This window comes from Papilio machaon, chromosome 29, assembly GCF_912999745.1.
Source record: "Papilio machaon chromosome 29, ilPapMach1.1, whole genome shotgun sequence".
In the NCBI taxonomy this organism is placed as follows: Eukaryota; Metazoa; Arthropoda; class Insecta; order Lepidoptera; family Papilionidae; genus Papilio; species Papilio machaon.
In genome coordinates this window covers 2,294,252-2,313,399 of record NC_060014.1, presented here as the reverse complement: position 1 = coordinate 2,313,399, position 19,148 = coordinate 2,294,252, and the positions used below count along the sequence as shown (strand labels likewise).

Genomic DNA, 19,148 nt, shown 5'->3' with positions numbered 1-19,148 from the left:
ATAATCTTTTTCTAGTAAATTTCTACAGATGAAAAATCTGCACAAAAATTAGAATGACTAATATTTTTGTACACAATTTTCGATTTACAAAAAAAAGTTGTATGAACACTAATTGCTAAAACTGAAATAATCATTTTATAAAATTTTAGCAGACTTTTTTTTTAATTTTTTGTCAAAATAAATATGTTTTATTCATTTTTAGATAACAAATAAGATTTTCAATGGATTTTGATATTATTTAATATAATATTTCTGAACGTATTTGGCGTCATTAAAAATTTGACAGCTAATATTTTTCTTTATAAAAATAAAATAAAATTTTTATTTATTTCAGACAAATATTCTGCATTTTTTAAAATAATTGTACAAAAATAAAGAATTTCAATATTCCATTAATGAGACAGAAATAGATACTACTACGAAATAAATAAAACGATATTATTTTTTTTAATTTCATAAGAATCGAAAAAAAGAGGTTAGAATTAATTTAATTTGATAGGGTTTTGTATTTGAATTAATAAATATTTTAATTTACCAGTTTTACCATAAATATATAATCCATAGATGTATAGAGTACGGTGCCTACGATACAGGCTATGCTTAGTGTGGGCATCACAAGATTACCCTAATCTATATATATAGTCAGAAAGTCACGTTAGTTACACTATTTATAACTCAAGAACGGCTGAATCGATTTGACTGAAAATTGGTGGGCAGGTAGCTTAGAACCAGGAAACGGACATAGGATAATTTTTACCCCGTTTTCTATTTTTTATTCCGCGCGGACGGAGTCGCGGGTAAAAGCTAGTTAACCATAAATGGTAACATAATATCCAGATTAATTATGTGTAATTTTATGTTAGTATAAGTTATTGTTTTTTTGGTTTAATCTTTTTTGTGTTAATAAAAAACTTTCTTTCTTTCTTTCTAGTATTTCTTACAAGATTAACATATAATGAAGTACATTTTGGAATAACAATACTGAGGAAATTCTAGAATAAAAGGTCTCCGGAGGCTTTTTATTTGCTTTACTTTTATACTCCAGATATTTATAGATTATATATATATTTTAACTTTACTATCTCTTTTTATTTGTGTCAAATTTATAAATTTTTCCTTCTTTAAATTTACATCAATTTCTTTTAGGTAGAAATAATTTTTAATTTCTGATGACAATGTGAGATATATTGTTAAAAAATGTTTGGACGATTTTTTTTTTAGTTTGTGATAGGAAAGAGCTTTGCAAATATTCAATACTAGCTTTTACCCGCGACTTCGTTCGCGCGGAATAAAAAAAATACACACAAGATAAAAAAAGTTCCTATGTCCGTCTTCTAGTTCTAAGCTATGCAAAAAACATCGAAATTCCACTGATGGTAATATTTTTATAGATACACGTTTATTTTGTCAAAAAAAAAATGAGAGAGGACTTTTTATTCATATTTTTTTTAATGAAAATCTTCAGTAAGATGATATTTTAGTAATGAGATGTTTGTAACGTTTTATATGATTTTTTTTAACGAAATTGTGATTTTTTTACAACTATTTATATTCCGCCTCGACTAGTTGATGGGTAATCTGTAAACAATATGATAAATTTGAATTATATTTACGATATATTTTAAATAAATTCGTAGAAGACAATCAAACCTGCATAAGCGAGAAACTTGTGTTAGATAGAAACCTCTATAAGCGAGAAAAATATGACAATCTCTTGGATTCTCGCTTATCAAGTTTCGACTTTTATTTATATTACAAGATGGCAAGCGGCCACATGAATTCGCCGAAATGGAAAAGCGACCGCTGCCAATAGACATTCGCAATTACAGATATGTTGTCTACCCTCAATCGACTAAGGAGGAGACGCACAAAAAGAGAATATTTAACCTTCCTATGCATCTCCTCCTCCTATAATAAAAGAGAAGTAAAACAAGTCCTGTGTGAGACAGAGATGAGAGTGTAGTTGAGGCGTGTCTTCTGTAAGGTCGTGCTATTTCACTGAGTGAGGACAATTCCTACAACTTATGTTGTTGTTAATGTCTAACAATGTTAACTGTTGACTTTATAAATAAGTAAAATTATATTCAATATTTAAATTAAAAAAATAATACCTTTTCCAATATCACTGGAGTTTTCCTGAAAAAAAAATATTTTTTGTTTTTAAGAAAAAACCAAGAAATTGAAATTATCAAAAAGATGAGAAATAAAAGAATAAAAATTTTAATCAAAAACATATTTTTTTACGATCACAACTTCACAGACCAAGTTGTACATGTACATCAATGGCTCCTACGTAAACTGTCCTAAGTGAAAATATCAAGCTTTGAAATTGAGTAATTAAAAAGAACTGATTTTTAAGCTACTCGTACATTTTTATTCAAACTTTATTCAAATTCTCAATAGACATTAAAATGCTATATTATTTATGTTAAAAACTAGCTCTCGCCTGCGTTTCTGTCTGTGCGAAATAAAAAAGTGTTTATAAACAACTCACAAAGCGCATTCTATCCATAGTCATAGTATTCTGAGGCACGCAGCCATCAGGACGTACTCCACGATCTGAGTACACCTCGCGCAGCATCAGCAACATCGTGTCCTCAGACTCCCTGCACACAACACTCAGTCACACAACTCAGTCTGACTAGTTTTAGCACTATATCTAAAGACTAGAGTGGCTTCTGATCAGAATTATTATAACCCGTAACTCCATCCATGCGGAATTAAAAAAAAGCATATTAAGCAAAGGTAACTCGTTAATCCGTTAATTAAAGAAGTTAACATCTTACTTAACGAGTTAACTTTTAAGTTAACTCCAAAAAGTGTTAACGCTTTTGTTAACTTCCGTTAATCGTGACATTAAAAACTTAAAAATGTGCTGTTATTTTGTTTAAATAACGCGCTACATTTCATCAAGATCTGTTCAACAAACATCCATACATCCATACAAACATTCGCATTTATAATATTAGTAAGATATCCCTGTCATTATATTTGACAAAATAAAGACAACATTATGTTAAATGAGTTTGGTTTCAGAAATTCAAATTAAAAGGGAGGGTAGGTACTTTATACTACACTTCCATACATCTCTATCAGCCGTCATATCTTCATATAATCCATCCAAATCATTCTATTTGTATCCATACATATTCAATCTTAGTACTTTTACGTTTATATCAGTGTTTCCCAAAGTGGGCGATAACGCCCCCTTGGGGGCATTTGAAACCGAGGGGGCGATAAGGGGCCCAAAAAATGTGGGGCATTAAAAATAATTAAAGTAATGAATTTTTTTGTTGTGGTTTTTGAGTTTTGGGGCTGAATAAAAATTAGGGGCGCTCTGAAATATAATTGATTTTCAAAGGGGGCGGTGAAAGAAATAAGTTTGACAATCACTGGTTTATATGATCATCCTTCAACATATATCCACGCTAACCTTCTCACTCTTTTAACTTCATCTCTTCTTATCACACTCTGTTACATACAATCTTTCATCAAAAACCTTACAAATTAAAATATAACATAAAAAAACCTTTCAAATGTACATCAGATATAAAATAAAGGTTATAAAACTTACCAATAACCAACATGGCTGCTCATAGCGAACAAATATTCGTTTATCATTTCAAAAGGTGCCTCTTGTAATACATAATCTATACGACAACCTTTATTTAATTCACCTAACATATCTTTTGTTACCTAAAAGAAAGAATATATACGAAAATCAAAAAGAAAAAAAACTTGAGAGGTGTGTTGGGACACCCGAATGGAACGAAGTTCCTTTCAATTAATTAGTGAAGGAACCAATGTTTATTCTATGAATAAAAAACTTAAGTCTTCACAAGAAGTACATTTTATTTCTATGAATTTTCGTTATATATTGTCACGTGGTTGCCATGGTGAAGTAGCGCTCATTCGTCGTTAACATACTTACTATAGCAAAAAGTGTCGTGACAACTTTTCGTAAGAATTTTTTCCGTCTAGCCCCCTTTCACAACGCGCGATAACGAACTTCGTTCCAAAAATAGATTTTATGTTGAAATAGTTTCAATTTAAAACAGACAATACATCTAATGTGGTAAACGATTAAGCAATTATCTGAATTCGCCTAAATAGCGAAGTAACCATTGCAAATATACATCAGTAGTAGCAGATGAGTTGCCTATCTTTAACCCTTTAACCGCCAGAGTCGGATTAATCCGACCAATGTTATCGTGTCCATTTCGCCTAGGTCGTATATATCCGACAAAATAGCTGTGTTTGTTTTTAGTGGCTTTTCCGACTCGTCATGTTTTATATTGCCTTAAACATGTTATTATATGAAGATTTAATACATAAAGCAATCATTTGTAATGTCGTACACTTTTGGTTCGTACTAAAAAGCCATATTAAGAAGTAAGAAGTTCGGTGAAATAACTGATAATATTCTCTTGTAATTTCATTAGTGCCAAACGCCCGCGTCGGAGAAATCCGACACTAGTGTTGGGACATTATTCAAAGAGTAACATGTAAAAAAAAATGTACATCAAAGCAGTTCTCTTAATATTGACTTATTCAGAGAACAACAAATAAATTAATTACTAATAAATATTTCTTTACAATAGTTCTACATAGTTTTATTGAATTCTTCTGAAAATAAGCAAATAAGTTGTCAAATGTCGACAATTGTGAATGATAGTGTTCCCATCCCTAGATGACTTCCTTGACTAAACTGCAGGCTGATTAGAAAATAAACGTACGACTGAATTATTATGTAAGTTTGTTATTGTATATATTTGTTATTGGGAAATTAAAAGAAGATTTCTGGACTGATTTTATATTGAGAATTAATAAATCATTAACAATATTTAATGGCTTTGCATTCAATTCTTTCTACTACCAAAAGTAAAAAAAATGTTGCCCTGGATTTAAGCACAGATTTATAATTAACATCGCGCTGCAACAAATTTCGATATTATTTATCGATATTTTAATAGGTAAACTACATACAACCCTCTTTGTAGTAGGTATTTTTTTCTGTTGTATCGAGCTGGGCGCTGGGGGCACGGCAGCTGATAAAATGCCAAGCGGTTAAAGGGTTAATCGACAGAGGAAAGGGCGCACAGAAAGAGGATATTTCTTCCTCCCGTACGTTCCCTTCCTCTTATAACAATAGGATGGGAAGGGAGAGGTCTAAAATGAGTCCTGCAGCACACACACTCATCAGACTGTAGGTAGAATTATTTCAACTTGACGCCAGTTTTCTGTAAGGTCGTGGTATTTCACTGAGCGAGGACAATTCATGCAACTGATGTTGTTTTTGACGTCTACCAAAGTTGAATTCGCTATTTCAGCGAATTTAGATTGCCGCTTACTCGTTTGCCATCTTATAATATACTAGCAGTTGCCTGTGACTTCATTTGCACAGAATTAAAAAAAACTGGTAATATAGTATATCAATTGGGGATAGAATTTTTTAAATTAGTTCCGTAGCTTTTGAGTTCTATCCAGAAAAAAAACAGCTTGTTATGACACTCTTTGCAAAAATACCAATCAAATGACACCACACTCGTCAAAATCTGTTCAGTCATTTAAGATACAGGGTGTTACAATAAAATTGACATATATAAAAACTCTCATAAATGCTTACCTCGGTAGTGTCATTAACGGGGTCTTCTTTATTATCTTCTGCCAGTTGTTCTTTCTCCATCTCTTCTTCTACTACCTGAAAGAAGTAAAAAATTCACTTTAAAGATTTTTGCATTTTACAGTTTAAGAATTTAAAGTAATTTACTAGTAATTTTTTTGTTACAATAAAAAAAAAGTATATTAGATAAAAAAATCTGTTATTTTGTATGTACTTGTAAATCTATATATATAGTCAGAAAGTGGTGTTAGTTACACTATTTATAACTCAAGATAGGTCGAACTGATTTAGCTGAAAATTGATGGGGAGGTAGCTTAGAACCAGGAAACGGACATAGGATAATTTTTACCCCGTTTTCTATTTTTTATTCCGCGCGGACCAAGTTGCGGGTAAAAGCTATTATATAAATAAAACAAATCAAATTATATTTTGCTTACAAAGGAAAATAAAGCTAAATTTTATTCTATAGTCAGTCAGATTGAATGTGGATAGATATAAAGATAGAGGAAGACCAAAAAATGTATGTATGGATTGTGTGAAAGAAGATATTCGTAAGAAGGGGGTAAATTCAGATATGACAGCTGATAAAGATGTATGGAGAAGTACATACTGTGCCTACCCTACATAGGGATAAGGATAGGTTGATGATGTTAACAGATGTAACTAATTTTCAATCAAATAGTCGGGCAAATATCATTATTATTAACATTTACCCGACTGATTATAATTTAACATTTTTCAATCGGGTAAACCATATCTTAAGTCAGTCAAGTCACAAAAGAAAATAACCTACTTAACTATGAGTCGGGTAAATGTTAGTCGGGCAAAACTTACCTTCTCCAATTGTCTATCATTAGGTGGTTGTGTCTTCCACATACTGGACCATGTACTTCTTATTGACTCTATTAATTTTTGTTTAATGTCCGCGCCCACACGCGCCATTGTGTCCTTCAATTCTACATATTATAACAAAATATATAACAATCTTACTAATATTATAAATACGAATGTTTAGATGTATGGATGTATGTTTGAAGACATCAACAACTCAACAGATCTTGATGAAATTTGTAACAGATGTAGAACATAGTCTGGAAGAAAACGTGGACTACTTATTACGTTTTTTTTTAATACCGCACGGACAAAGTCGCAGGTAACAGCTAGTTTGATATAAATGTGAAATTATAACAAACCTATCTAAATACGTTTACCTAAATAACGTTATAAATAAACTTATACATAAACTTGCTATCGCCGGTGACTGTCGCGCGGAATTTAAAAAAAAAACTTTATAAGAAGACTATGTTTTATATGTATGCCAAGTTACATCGAGATCCGTTGAGCATTTTGGAGATACCTTCTAACAAACATTCATCCATCCATCCATACAATTAAAAATTCGCATTTATAATACATATTAGTAAGATAGTAAGATTATGTCACACGAACGTTACTATTTTTTTAACCCCTCCCCCGTGATTGTCACAACTAGTCACATTTGTGAGAACTCACCCTATATAGTGTGACGTCACTGTGTGAAAATTTATGAATTAAAAAAATGCGCTTCGAAATAATTTTTTATTTGCATTTCAAATATAATTTTTTTTTTTAATTCATTGTCGCGCGGACGGAGTCACGGGCGACTGCTAGTCTATATATATAAATAAAATTGCAGTGTCTGTATGTGATGTTGGGAAAAAAATCATATTTCGTAAATTTGATGCATTTGAGTTGCTGATTATGGAAAACAAATTATTAAAATGTTTGTCCGTCTGTTTGTAACGTGTTAAAACTTACCTAAATGCATTCTCTTCCTGCCCTTATGATGTGGTATTTGAAAGGGTTTCACATTACGTAATTGAGGGTTGATAAGGGGTTCGATTCTGAAATTAAATATTTTTCAACGTTATTTTCATATGAAATTAATCAATTTACAATGTATCTAGGAAAATTACAAACAAATATAAAAAAATCGATTGAAAAATGTCACTGATAGTGTAAAAATATTGTCAGTTTCTAATCGGTCCAGAACATGGATTACCAAAGTGGTCGATATCGAACTTAAAGCATTGCTAATTCTCACTCTGTCTTCTATTGACCTAAGTCAGAATGAAAAAAAAAAATATCTAAAAACTAGGTAATTTGGCCATGAGGTAACACATAAGGTAACATAAGTTTATTTTGGAAAAGGGGGTCACTTGTCCAAAGTTTGGGAATCCCTGGTTTAGGATGTACCACTCACCTGTAAGCAATTGGATCATAAGGATGGAAGATATTAAAAAACTTTCTGCAAGTCGGTAAACAGAAATCAGAACCGAGCATTTCTACACCTCGGATACATTCGAATATAGCTGGAATTTTAAATTATTTTTTAGACATTTTAAAAGATATCAAATTTATTGATGCGACTTCTTTATTAAGAGCGTATTTTCATTTGGAGAGCGTCGGTGGCTCAGAGGTTAAGCACTTGAATCATAATCAGCAGATCCTGGGTTCGAATCCCGCCATATACCAATGTGTTTTTTGATTAACATATGTACATTTATCCGACGTTCTTACGATGAAGGAAAACATTGTGATGCTGCACATATCTGAGAAGAAATTCAATGATATGTGTGAAGTCAACTCAAACTTGGCTGTGGTTGACTATAACCTAGTCGTCACTAACTTAGGGTAGACTCTGAGACCCTCAGTGGGTACGTATAGTGAGCTGATTCTAAAACTAGTGGAAATGTATCGAAATTGTCCATTGTCCATCTTTATATAATGTAACTATCTCAAATCCATCCAAAATATATATTTTTATTCTCCAATGAATCTAAGTTCCAATATTTATAAATTTATGTTAAAAAATATAAAAAAATCAACAAAGACTAATGAAAACTTTGATAAAACTTACCAATAGGACTGCCAAGTGCATACAATGCATCTGGTTTGAATTCTAATCTCGGATATTTGACAGTAGGTTGTCCTGTCCCGGCTTTGCCATTGACGTATTTCTTATCAGAACACATTTCATCCTTTTAACAAAACAAGCAATCTATTACAAACAAATCGTAAATTTTAAGTCGAATAGTAATAACACTATTTGTTATTCGACTTAAAAAAGAAGGAGGTTATCAATTCGACTGTATTTTTTTATGTTACCGCGAAGCTCCGCCCCTGGTGCTCCGATTTTGATAAAAATTATTTTAATCGAAAGGTAGTGCAGATGGGTCCCATTTTTTGATTATTTTTTTACTTGAAAACTTATAAAATCCCACTGAAAATATGCCTATGACACTCAGGGGAAGAATACGGATCCTATGACACTTCACTTGAAAATTCCTTAAAGTCGTTTAGGCTATAGAATATCACAATGGATACATATACAAAAAACATTACCCTCCTGTCAATATCAAAGTCAAAGGTTAAAGTCAAATATCAAAGGTTTAAAACATTAAATTTAAGAAACAGGGTCTTTGGTTACAAATATCAAACTATATAAATACTTTCTTATCACTTACCAATGGTTTCTGATGACATAGTAGATCGTAAAGTATGACACTGCCTAAAGAATGACCTCCCAATGACACTCCTCCAGTAAAGGTAGGGTTTCTGGACTTAAAAAGGCTGTATATACGATTCAATTCCTTGCACACTGTGTCAATTATTGTCTGTAAAAAAATATGTCACTAATAAACACGACCGGCGGTGGCTCAGAGGTTTAGCATTTGACTTGCAATCTGCAGGCCATGGGTTCGAATCCCGCCATGTACCAAAGTATTTTTCAATTCACATATGTACATTTATTCAACGTTCTTACGATGAAGGAAAACATTGTGATGCTGCACATATCTGAGAAGATATTCAATGATATGTGTGAAGTCAACCCGCACTTGACTGTGGTTGACTATGATCTAGTCACCTCTAACTTAGGGTAGACTCTGAGACCCTCAGTGGGGATGTATAGTGAGCTGATGATGCATATAAATATATGATAAAAGAAGATATTAGTAATTAATCTTACGTACAGATTTTACAATTAAATAATTTACAATCGATCTAAACTATAATCAATATCTGTCCATTTTACAAAATTTATTTACATAATAATATTTAATTTGAGTAAATTAAATAACGTAAGTTGCGTTAACGTAAGCTTCAGTTACCAACAGTTACTGTCTAGACCGACTTTAAAATGACCAAGTTGACAATCAATCTACGACATAAATGTTTACGACCACAAATCTGTCTCACTCCCTCTTACGACTACGACTATGTTTCGTTCTCTCTTATGACTATAATGTCTCACTCTCTCTCTCTCTTACCTGACAATAAACAGGACTTGTATAGAAGAGTACATCTAATACAGTGTCATTGGTAAAATTCCTAAGTCTAGGTATACTGTCAAGTGTGATCTGAGCTAGTCTTTTATCAACTCCATTCTCTCCGGAATGTAAAGTTGAATGCCAAGATATTGGTAGAACCTGGAAAGTACATAAAAACCCTGATAGAAGAACGATAATTAAGTATCACTAGCTTTTGCCTGCGACTTCGTCCGCTCGGAATAAAAAAAAAACTTATTAATAAAACTTATTAAGTTTTTTTTAATTCCGCGCGGACAGAATCGCGGGCGACAGTTAGTATAACAATAAATTGTCACTCTCTGCTAAAACTCACCTCTATTCTGCCGACTACTCCACTTTCGTAAGAGTTTTTGTAATGAGACTGAATCAATTGAAGGCTCGTAGTTCGGAAGTCGTCAACTGTGGATGAAAATATTTAAATAAAATAAAGATTACCTGATTTTTTAAGCCTTTTATTAATAATATACCTTATGTCCTAGTTCATAAGACTTAAAATTGTTAATCAATTGGCTTAAAGTCTCAATTTTTTAGATAATAAAATCAATTGCAATAAAAAATAGACCTTATTTTCAAAAACATAAGAACTAAAATTGATTGTCTTACCGACTTGACTTAAAATGAAAATAAATTCTATTTAATTTAAAAATAGATCTTATTTCTTAGTTCATAAGATTCAAAATCATCTTTCCGACTTATTGACATAAATAAAATTAGACAATTTAATCTAAAAATAGATCTTATTTCTTAGTTCATAAGATTCAAAATCATCTTTCCGACTTATTGACATAAATAAAATTAGACAATTTAATCTAAAAATAGATCTTATTTCTTAGTTCATAAGATTCAAAATCATCTTTCCGACTTATTGACATAAATAAAATTAGACAATTTAATCTAAAAATAGATCTTATTTCTTAGTTCATAAGATTCAAAATCATCTTTCCGACTTATTGACATAAATAAAATTAGACAATTTAATCTAAAAATAGACCTTATTTCTTAGAACATAAGATTCAAAATCATCTTGACATCTAACGAAAATAAAATTGGTTACTTTAGTCTAAAAATGAACCTTATTTCTTAGTGCATAAGATACAAAGTCGTCTTACCGACTTCTTCAACAGGACGGAACCTCATATCGCAAGCGGAGCCGACGCCGTGACATAGCAACAGTAAATGATCCACTTGTCCCGGCTCCGTATCTTCAATCTCGCTCTCTGCCACCCCCCTCCGAACTACACGAGGTCGTGTTGTCGTTTGCTAAATAGAGAGATATATAATATAATATTACCCAATTCGATGAAAATCTTTTCCGACTTCTTTCTCGATCCGTTCAGTCTATAACAATAGTTATTTCTTTTAATTACCGATTAACTATTATAAATTGTCAGGCGCTTGAATTGGCACGTCGGGTAAAAGAGTACTCTTATTATCGACGTGCCAAGTTAAATGCTACACGTCATTAATTTGGGTAACTTTCACTTCTTACTCATATCTTCTTTCATACAATCCATCTATACTTTTATATGATGATGTATGGGTTTTTTAAAACTAATAATCTTCTGCCTTTACAACTTCATCAGCGGAGAATTGAAAAAAAAAATATCCTATGTCACTCTCGCACACATCAGCTACCTTCCAGTCAAAGTTCCATCAAAATCTGTTCACCAGTTCCTGAGATAACACGTAACAAACACACATTTGCAAACAGACAGACAAACATTTTAATAATTTGTTCTCCATAATCAGCAACTCAAATGCATCACTTTTACGAAATATTTTTTTCCTAACATTACATACAAACACTGCAATTTTATTTATATATAAACTAGCAGTCGCACGCGACTCCGTCCGCGCGACATCAACAAAAAAAAAACGTAATAGCTTATGTGTTCTACCAGACTATGTTCTACATCTGTGACAAATTTCATCAAGATCTGTTGAGACGTTCCGGAGATACCTTCAAACAAACATCCATCCATCCATCCATCCATCTATACATTCGCATTTATAATATTAGTTTGATAGATTATAAATAAATGTCTCTAACATTATTATTGGCGTACCGGTTCTGGCCCGCGCCGTGTACAAATAGTACCAGATGGTCATTGTGACCTATCTCACATGGGTTCATATAACTCGTTGAAGGAGAACGGTACACTCTCTTCCTATAGGATAGACGCTGGAAGAAATGGATAAGGGTATAGGATTTAAAAGCAATTTGATAACCTTAAACTACGCTAAGGATAGGATGTGAAGGGAAAGTGGCTTTGACGAAGGATAGGGCATAGGAAGAGGGATATACCTCCTATATGTCTCTTACTCCTTTGAATAAAGGTAAGCAAGGCAAGGTCCCTTCGCTACTTCGGCAAATTACTCTTCGTCTCATTTACCACCTTATGACATATAAAAACTAAGCCCTTTTTGATATCTAAGCTACTTTAACTGTATTAGAATCAATTTAGTTTCATAATACCATATCTAATAAAGATGTTGCTGGTTAGACCCCCATATTATTAAACCCCCTTTGACATCTAAGCCTTTGTTACTGAACTGAAGGCAGCGATAGAATTAATCTTATAGACTACGTTATAATTTGCTTAGTAACTATTGCGCCTTATACCCCCTTACTACTAAGCCCCCTTTTACATCGAATCCCCTGTTAATATTAACAGTCATAGGTAACTTCAGACTGTACAATTTTTCGTCAAATTGCGGTTTAAACCCCCTTGTTGCTAAACCCCCTCTGCTATTTAAGACTTTATATACTCACAGAAGAAGAGCTGAAGGTATCATCTGTGCTGGTCTGCAGGAAGTGCACCATGACACTAGGTCCGTGCATCACCACAAGTTCACCATTCGGCAGTATCAATCTCCTATGCCATTCACCCGTTAGGATACCATGCTTGTATTCCTCCTGAGGATAGAGAAAAGAATACTCGAATTATATAAATTGCTAACAGTGGGTTTCCACTGCATTTTGACATTGCAAAATCTTAGATGTACGTACTATTGGGAAATTTGACGGTATGCCACTTTAAAAGTGACAGTCATTTGAATGTTCAACTAATAGGACGCAGGTTTGAAATAAGTCTTTACGAAAAAAAGCGTATCAGTACATGAGTAATTGTTTTTTACTATTATGAAGTCGTTTTCGTAAATCTCTGCGTAAATTGGTTAATTTATAAAAAGTGGTTGAGTTTCTCCTGTCGCAAGATACAAGTCAATTCTTATGTAAGCGGAACACCGCGAAGTGCTCTGACTGTACCTATATTTAATTTGTTTTCAAATAAACTTTAAAGTTTGTTGGGACGCTAAGTTTGAGTTTAAATGACAATAAACATTTTGAAACATATTAAATGAAATTATCTTACCTCTAATTTCTCAGCCACGAGCTCCGAATAGGGTACATATCTCGCATCGGTGGTGCCTTTGTAGAACCAACTGCATCTGAAGTTCAACACAATAAAAATAAATGAAAAATAAAAACTGACTGTACCTGAATGACACCTCGTTCCAGTGTTCTAATTTTAGTCTTCTGTTCATGCCACCCTTTTCTTATAAGGAAAGGATGGGACGGGGAAGTGGATATGGAGAGGACGCATAGAAAGCGAAAATATTCCCTTTCTGTGCGTCTCCTCCTCCATAGATTAAAGGTAGGCAACGCATCTGCAATTGCAGATGTCTATAGACAGCGATCGCTCCGCCATTTCGGCGAACTTAAGGTGGCCACACCTATCTTACTAATACTATGAATGCTAAAGTTGAGATGGATGGATGGATGTTTGTTAGAAGGTATCTCCAGAACGGCTCAATAGATCTCGATGAAATTTAGCATGGATATAGAATATATTCTGGAATAACAAATATGCTACTGATAAAGAAAGACGAAGCTGCGGGTGACAGCTAGTGAATGATAAATTTTTAAAGATACGAGTAATAACAATTTCCGTCCATCAATGCTATTACTACAGTAACCATTAAACTCGATGACACAGAAGACCTAGGACGTATTCTTACCAACACTAAAATTAAAACTACTAACCGCATAACATTAGTCGGATTGCCGGACCAGTAGACGGGTACTCGAAGTCTGCCCACCACGTTCACATCATATCGACCACCGTCAGTCGGCACTAGTGTTCTTTCTGATAATTCCGCTGGAAAATTAATTAAATAAATACATCTTACAAATTAACTAATATAATTAATTAATTATTTGCTTCGGAAAAAAATAGGTATCAAAGACATAACACTATCTTTTAAATTTGCTGATTCCGTTTGGGCTTAAGAAAGTTCCAATAGAATGGACACACCCGAAAAATATAACCCCAGTTTTGCAAAATAAAAAATGACACAATTTTATTAAATTACTTACTGTTGGTTGCCGAGACCAAAATATCTGTATAAACTATATCGTCATCCCTGTCATTATCTTTGACAAAACAGAGATAACAATATAGTTTTAAACCGAGACTTCGGTCTCGGAAACTCACGTTTCGACACTTAGATTGAGTTTAACAAAAAAAAAAAAAGTATCAAAATAGAAACATGATTTCCACAACTTAAATATTCAAAAAAGTAATAATTTTTTATTCATTCGAAAAAAAAAATTGTCATGATGTCTTTTTGTATGAATACTACAGCAGTGAATAAACTTACGGCTAACGAAGGCATTTTCCAGAGCAGTGGAATCGACAGTAGAGAAGCCTTTCCATAACGACTTCCCCTCACTATCCATACGGTAGAACCAGTGGTGTTTGACTGGACTGTACTCTCCGGATGAACGATTCTGGAAGACGTAGAAGAACTTAATCAGATGAGATAAAATTATCTAGCCCGGTAACAGGAACTGCTATAGGGTCAGAAAATCTATTTAGATATCTTAAATATATTATAATTGCTAATTTTTAGATGGATGGATGGATGGATGTTTGTTAGAAGGTACCAGTACGGCTCAACAGATCTCGATGAAATTTAGCATAGATGTAGAATATATTCTGGAAGAATTCATAGGCTACAAATTAAGTTTTGTTAATGACGCGCGGACGGAGTCGCACGCGACAGCTAGTAGGAAAATATATAAGTCACAGTTTCCACATGCGGAAATACATACATGCTTTATAGCACCCATCAATTTTTAAGGTTCTATTGCTTATTATTGGGAAAAAATCATACATTCTTGTCTCCTATAATATTAATATGCGTGAATCAAAATTTTCGTTTTGTTACAAAAGAGATTAATAAAAACTCATCAATACCTCAGTCATCATCGCGACATTTTCTCCTTTTTCATCTTCTATTGTGATATTATCAAAATTCACAGTAAACGATCTGTCACCAGTTGCTTCTTTCTTAGCTTCCATATTGACGTCTTTCTTTAATTCAGAACTATCTTTATTCATAAATTGTCTAATTTTAACTTTATTGTTACCTAGATTATTTAAATTTTCAACATTTATATCTCTAAATAGACCGCTTTCTATACTACAGCAATGCTTACAAGTTTCGATAACATCTACTTGAGTACATTCAATATTTGATACTGGAGTTATATCTATATTTATATCAGAATCTGTTACATCAAGTGGAATTGAAGTTTTAGATTCTTTTTTATTATGATTAAAAGAATCATTATCGTAAAGAACAGTAAAGTAATTGACAGTCCTAACTATTTGTTCTTTTGGAATGGATGTTATGTTTGAGGGTGATGTCAAATCTTTAATTAAATTCATACTAGAAACGTATTTTTCATGTGGAATGTTTAATTTATCACATTTGCTAGTTGATGTGGAAGTCTTTTCTTGTCGGTAATGATTTTCTGATTGGCTTAATTCAAAAAAAGACTTCGATGGGTCAGTTTGGGATGGTGATGTAAAGTAACTTGATAATCTACTGAAATCATAAACGTCAGGACTTTCCCTATTACGTGTTGGTTCTGGTTCAACGTTTTTTGAATCGGATGATGATGATACTGATCTATTAGTCTCAGTTAATTCAGATATTGCTTTAGTGGTAGTTTCCGTGTTTGACAAAGTAGGTGAAGCTTCTTCAATATTTTCTTGGTGGTCTTTGTTTATTGTTCCAAAAACAGTTGCAAAATCTGGTAATTTAATATCATTTTCTGTTGTATCCGTTGTTAAGATGTTCTTAGCCTCAATATTCGTTTCATTTGTCGATTCTTCTGTCATAATACTGGCTGGTTTAACATTTGTTTCAGTGGGCGGAACGTATGAATAAGTCAAGCGTGAGGATTCAGGTTTCGCTAAATCAAAATATACGTTACTATCAGGCAAAACATACGTTACTGATTTTTGACTGGAATTTACATCTGGTGTTGCAAATGCATTATAATTTTCATTTGGCACAATATAGAACTGTTTTGGATATAAAGATTCGAAGCCAGGCGGCGCTCTCATAATTGTCATGGGATTCTGTGATTGTGCGACGTTCAGATTTGACACAGATTGAGAAGTTAATGAGTTTCGGTAGAAATTTTCTACCGCATAATTCCCAGTGTCGAAGTACGAAGCGATAGTTGTAGATGGACTCGTTGAAGTAGCTACTTCGTATATTGATGAACTTTCGGTAGTTTTTAAAACTTCATGACTATGATCAAGTGTCTCCTCCATTTTTTTATATCTCTCTATTCTATTAGTAAACGTATCGTTTTCTGGAATTGATTCTTCGGAACTTTTCTCGCGTTCTCTGAACTCAATTTTATCGTCATCCGTTTCTGATGGTTCGATAACATTATCGTCGTATATAGGGAAGTCTTTTGTCGCGTCTTGTTCTATGGAGTGAACATCTAAACCACTTTCATCGGATTTTGAATCCTCTTCAGCTGGAGGAGCAGAAGGAATACTCATTTGTCTTGGAAATACTGTTAGCGGTTCATCGAATGAATTTTTATACTCCGCTTTGATTTCATCGCTTGCATTAGTTGGTATCTCTTCTATGGTCATGGAATTATTTTGGAAGAGTCCTGAAGTCGTGTTATCTGTTTGTAAAGTGTAGTCATGTTCTAGAAGAACATTATTGCCAGACAAAGCGGTTTCCTCTATTAGCCATCCGTAATTTTTGGGCATAGCTGAACTATTTTTAAAATCATCCATAAGGTCTGTCACAGCATGTTCTTGTATTGTTTCAATGGTTTCTTCTGTAATATGTGAGATTTCAGCACATTGATTGGGCTCAAAATCAGTCCTATTTACGTCTGGATTATCATTTCCAGTAAATGGTACTTCGACAGGATTAGACAGTTGTATTGGTGCTATTATATTTTCAATCAATTGATCTGTTAGATTTTCAACTTCCTTTTCTTCAGGTTTATTAACCTCTCTACAGGTTTCACAAATACTTAAATCATGGTCGTTTTCTTCTTCTTTTAACACCGTTTCTAAGACAGTTTCTATTACTTTGTTCTCAGTAGATAAAGGACTATCAAAAAAATCTGCAGCATTCTGATCGAATATAAATCCTTGATGGGCCTTGGAATCGACGAACACGTCTGTTTGAGCTAGCTCTTTATTAACGATAGCAGTGGCTTGGCTATCGAATGTAGAGTCGCTAGGTAAATTCGACGACGATTCAAAGTACTTAAACCCAATATTATCCCATTTAGGAACTTGTGATTCACTTGCAATAGGAGCAATTTTATAACTCACTTCAGTATTGATAACATTTGATACATTATTTGTTATTTCAGGTTTGTTTCGTTCATCTTTAGAACTTTCATCTTTCTTATTAGTAGGAAAGCATTCTGGTATTTTAGTAGTCGAAGCTTCACCTGGATTAAAATGTTTTAGAGTTTTATCTTCTATTTTTACATGCGGTGGTGCGAACAAATTTTGCATTGGTATGTTAGCTTGAAATCGTGAATCTGAAAAGATCGAACTGTCACATAAATTTGATTCGCTTACTTGTGTTTTGTAAGGTTCGAAATTAACATTGGAATTCGTGTCTGTATTTGCGTTCGCAAATATTTGAGTAAAACTGGATAGTTCGTTATTAGATTTGGATGTTTCCTTTTCTTGCATTGTAAAGTTTTTATTGATTTTGGTTCCAACAGCTTTTAAGTCATCTTCGTTCTTGCTTGATCCATACGTCGAATCTACAGCCCAAGGCGATGTATCTTTTTGATTAGGTTCAGTGGTATTGTAAGTATGAACAAGCTTATCAGAGCTTGTAGAAGCCGATGTTTGGTCTTGAAAATAATTATATGGGATTTGTTGAATATTACCAGAAGTATTACTAACAGAGTTTCCAGGTAATTGATAACCAAACGAATGTGAAGCTGGTTCTGCAGTAGGTACGTATATTTCTAAATTACTATTGTCATGTACTTTCTCTAATGGGTATGATCCATAAATATTTTCTTGATTGGTTGCGTCCATTTTAGTATAATTATAAGCTGGGTCGAAAAATGTGGTAACTGAATTTTGAATCTTATTAAGATCAATGGAGCTAAGCTTAGATTTCAAAGAACCAATGATTCCAAAACCTTTGGATTCTTGCGAAGGACTTTCAAAATATTCCGTTGTCTGTCTACTCAAATCGAAAGCAGTATTGTATTCAGGTTGTACGTGGCTTTGCGCTTGTGGTTGAGGATTATCAAATTGTTGATAAACTCCTACATTGCCAGCCAGTCCCGTAGCAGCAAATGGATCTGTAGATTGAACTGAAGCCGAGTTTATTCCTGAATCATTAGAAAATTGTTGGGCTGGTAATTGTGGAGTATATAAGGACCCTTGGAAAGTATTAGCCTGTTCAGGATAAACCGTTGGTTTGATATTATTACTAATACTACCAAATCCTTCAATAGGGCCTGAATAATACTGTGGTTTTTTCTTCGTCATTCTAAAATTATTGCTTGATACTTTTGGAGGCTCTGGTATATTTTTAATTGGCTCTGAAGCGGCAACATTAGGTTCAAATAATGATTTGTTAACAGAAGAAATATTTTGGCCTGAATTTAAGTCTGATATAGCACTCTGATTATAGAATTTTGGAGGTGGTGGTAAAGATTCAGAATTGGATGGTCTATTTAGTTTTTCACTTAATAATTCATCAGCTAGATTAGTTATGGGTGGGTCTAAATTCATCTGCGACAGCTGTTTTACAGCTAAATCTGCCGGTGAGGATATATTCTGAGGTATTTCAATAGGACTATGCCC

General features: G+C 33.2%; 1 protein-coding gene across 1 annotated transcript; it reads right to left on the bottom strand.

Moving 5' to 3' along the window:
- Positions 1 to 1,496: 1,496 nt before the first annotated feature.
- On the bottom strand, positions 1,497 to 18,316 carry LOC106710674. The gene is made up of 18 exons (XM_045685361.1): positions 15,234 to 18,316; positions 14,635 to 14,764; positions 14,018 to 14,132; positions 13,347 to 13,422; positions 12,746 to 12,889; positions 11,082 to 11,232; positions 10,286 to 10,371; positions 9,934 to 10,092; positions 9,130 to 9,279; positions 8,523 to 8,643; positions 7,866 to 7,974; positions 7,421 to 7,506; positions 6,458 to 6,579; positions 5,627 to 5,701; positions 3,575 to 3,696; positions 2,495 to 2,606; positions 2,112 to 2,136; positions 1,497 to 1,578 (listed from the first exon to the last, which is right to left on the bottom strand). Exons 1-18 carry the CDS (start codon positions 18,009 to 18,011, stop codon positions 1,547 to 1,549), a joined length of 4,593 nt encoding a protein of 1,530 aa, XP_045541317.1. The 5' UTR covers positions 18,012 to 18,316; the 3' UTR covers positions 1,497 to 1,546.
- Positions 18,317 to 19,148: the final 832 nt, after the last annotated feature.

Excerpts from the sequence above, each read along its gene's own strand:
- LOC106710674 (XM_045685361.1), bottom strand. The coding sequence starts at position 18,011 with ATGCAAGAAAAGGAAACATCCAAATCTAATAACGAACTATCCAGTTTT. Across the intron at positions 10,372-11,081 it reads CCGTCCTGTTGAAGAAGTCG|TTGACGACTTCCGAACTACG; the intron begins GTAAGACGACTT and ends TTTCATCCACAG. Across the intron at positions 10,093-10,285 it reads GAGTAGTCGGCAGAATAGAG|GTTCTACCAATATCTTGGCA; the intron begins GTGAGTTTTAGC and ends TGTACTTTCCAG.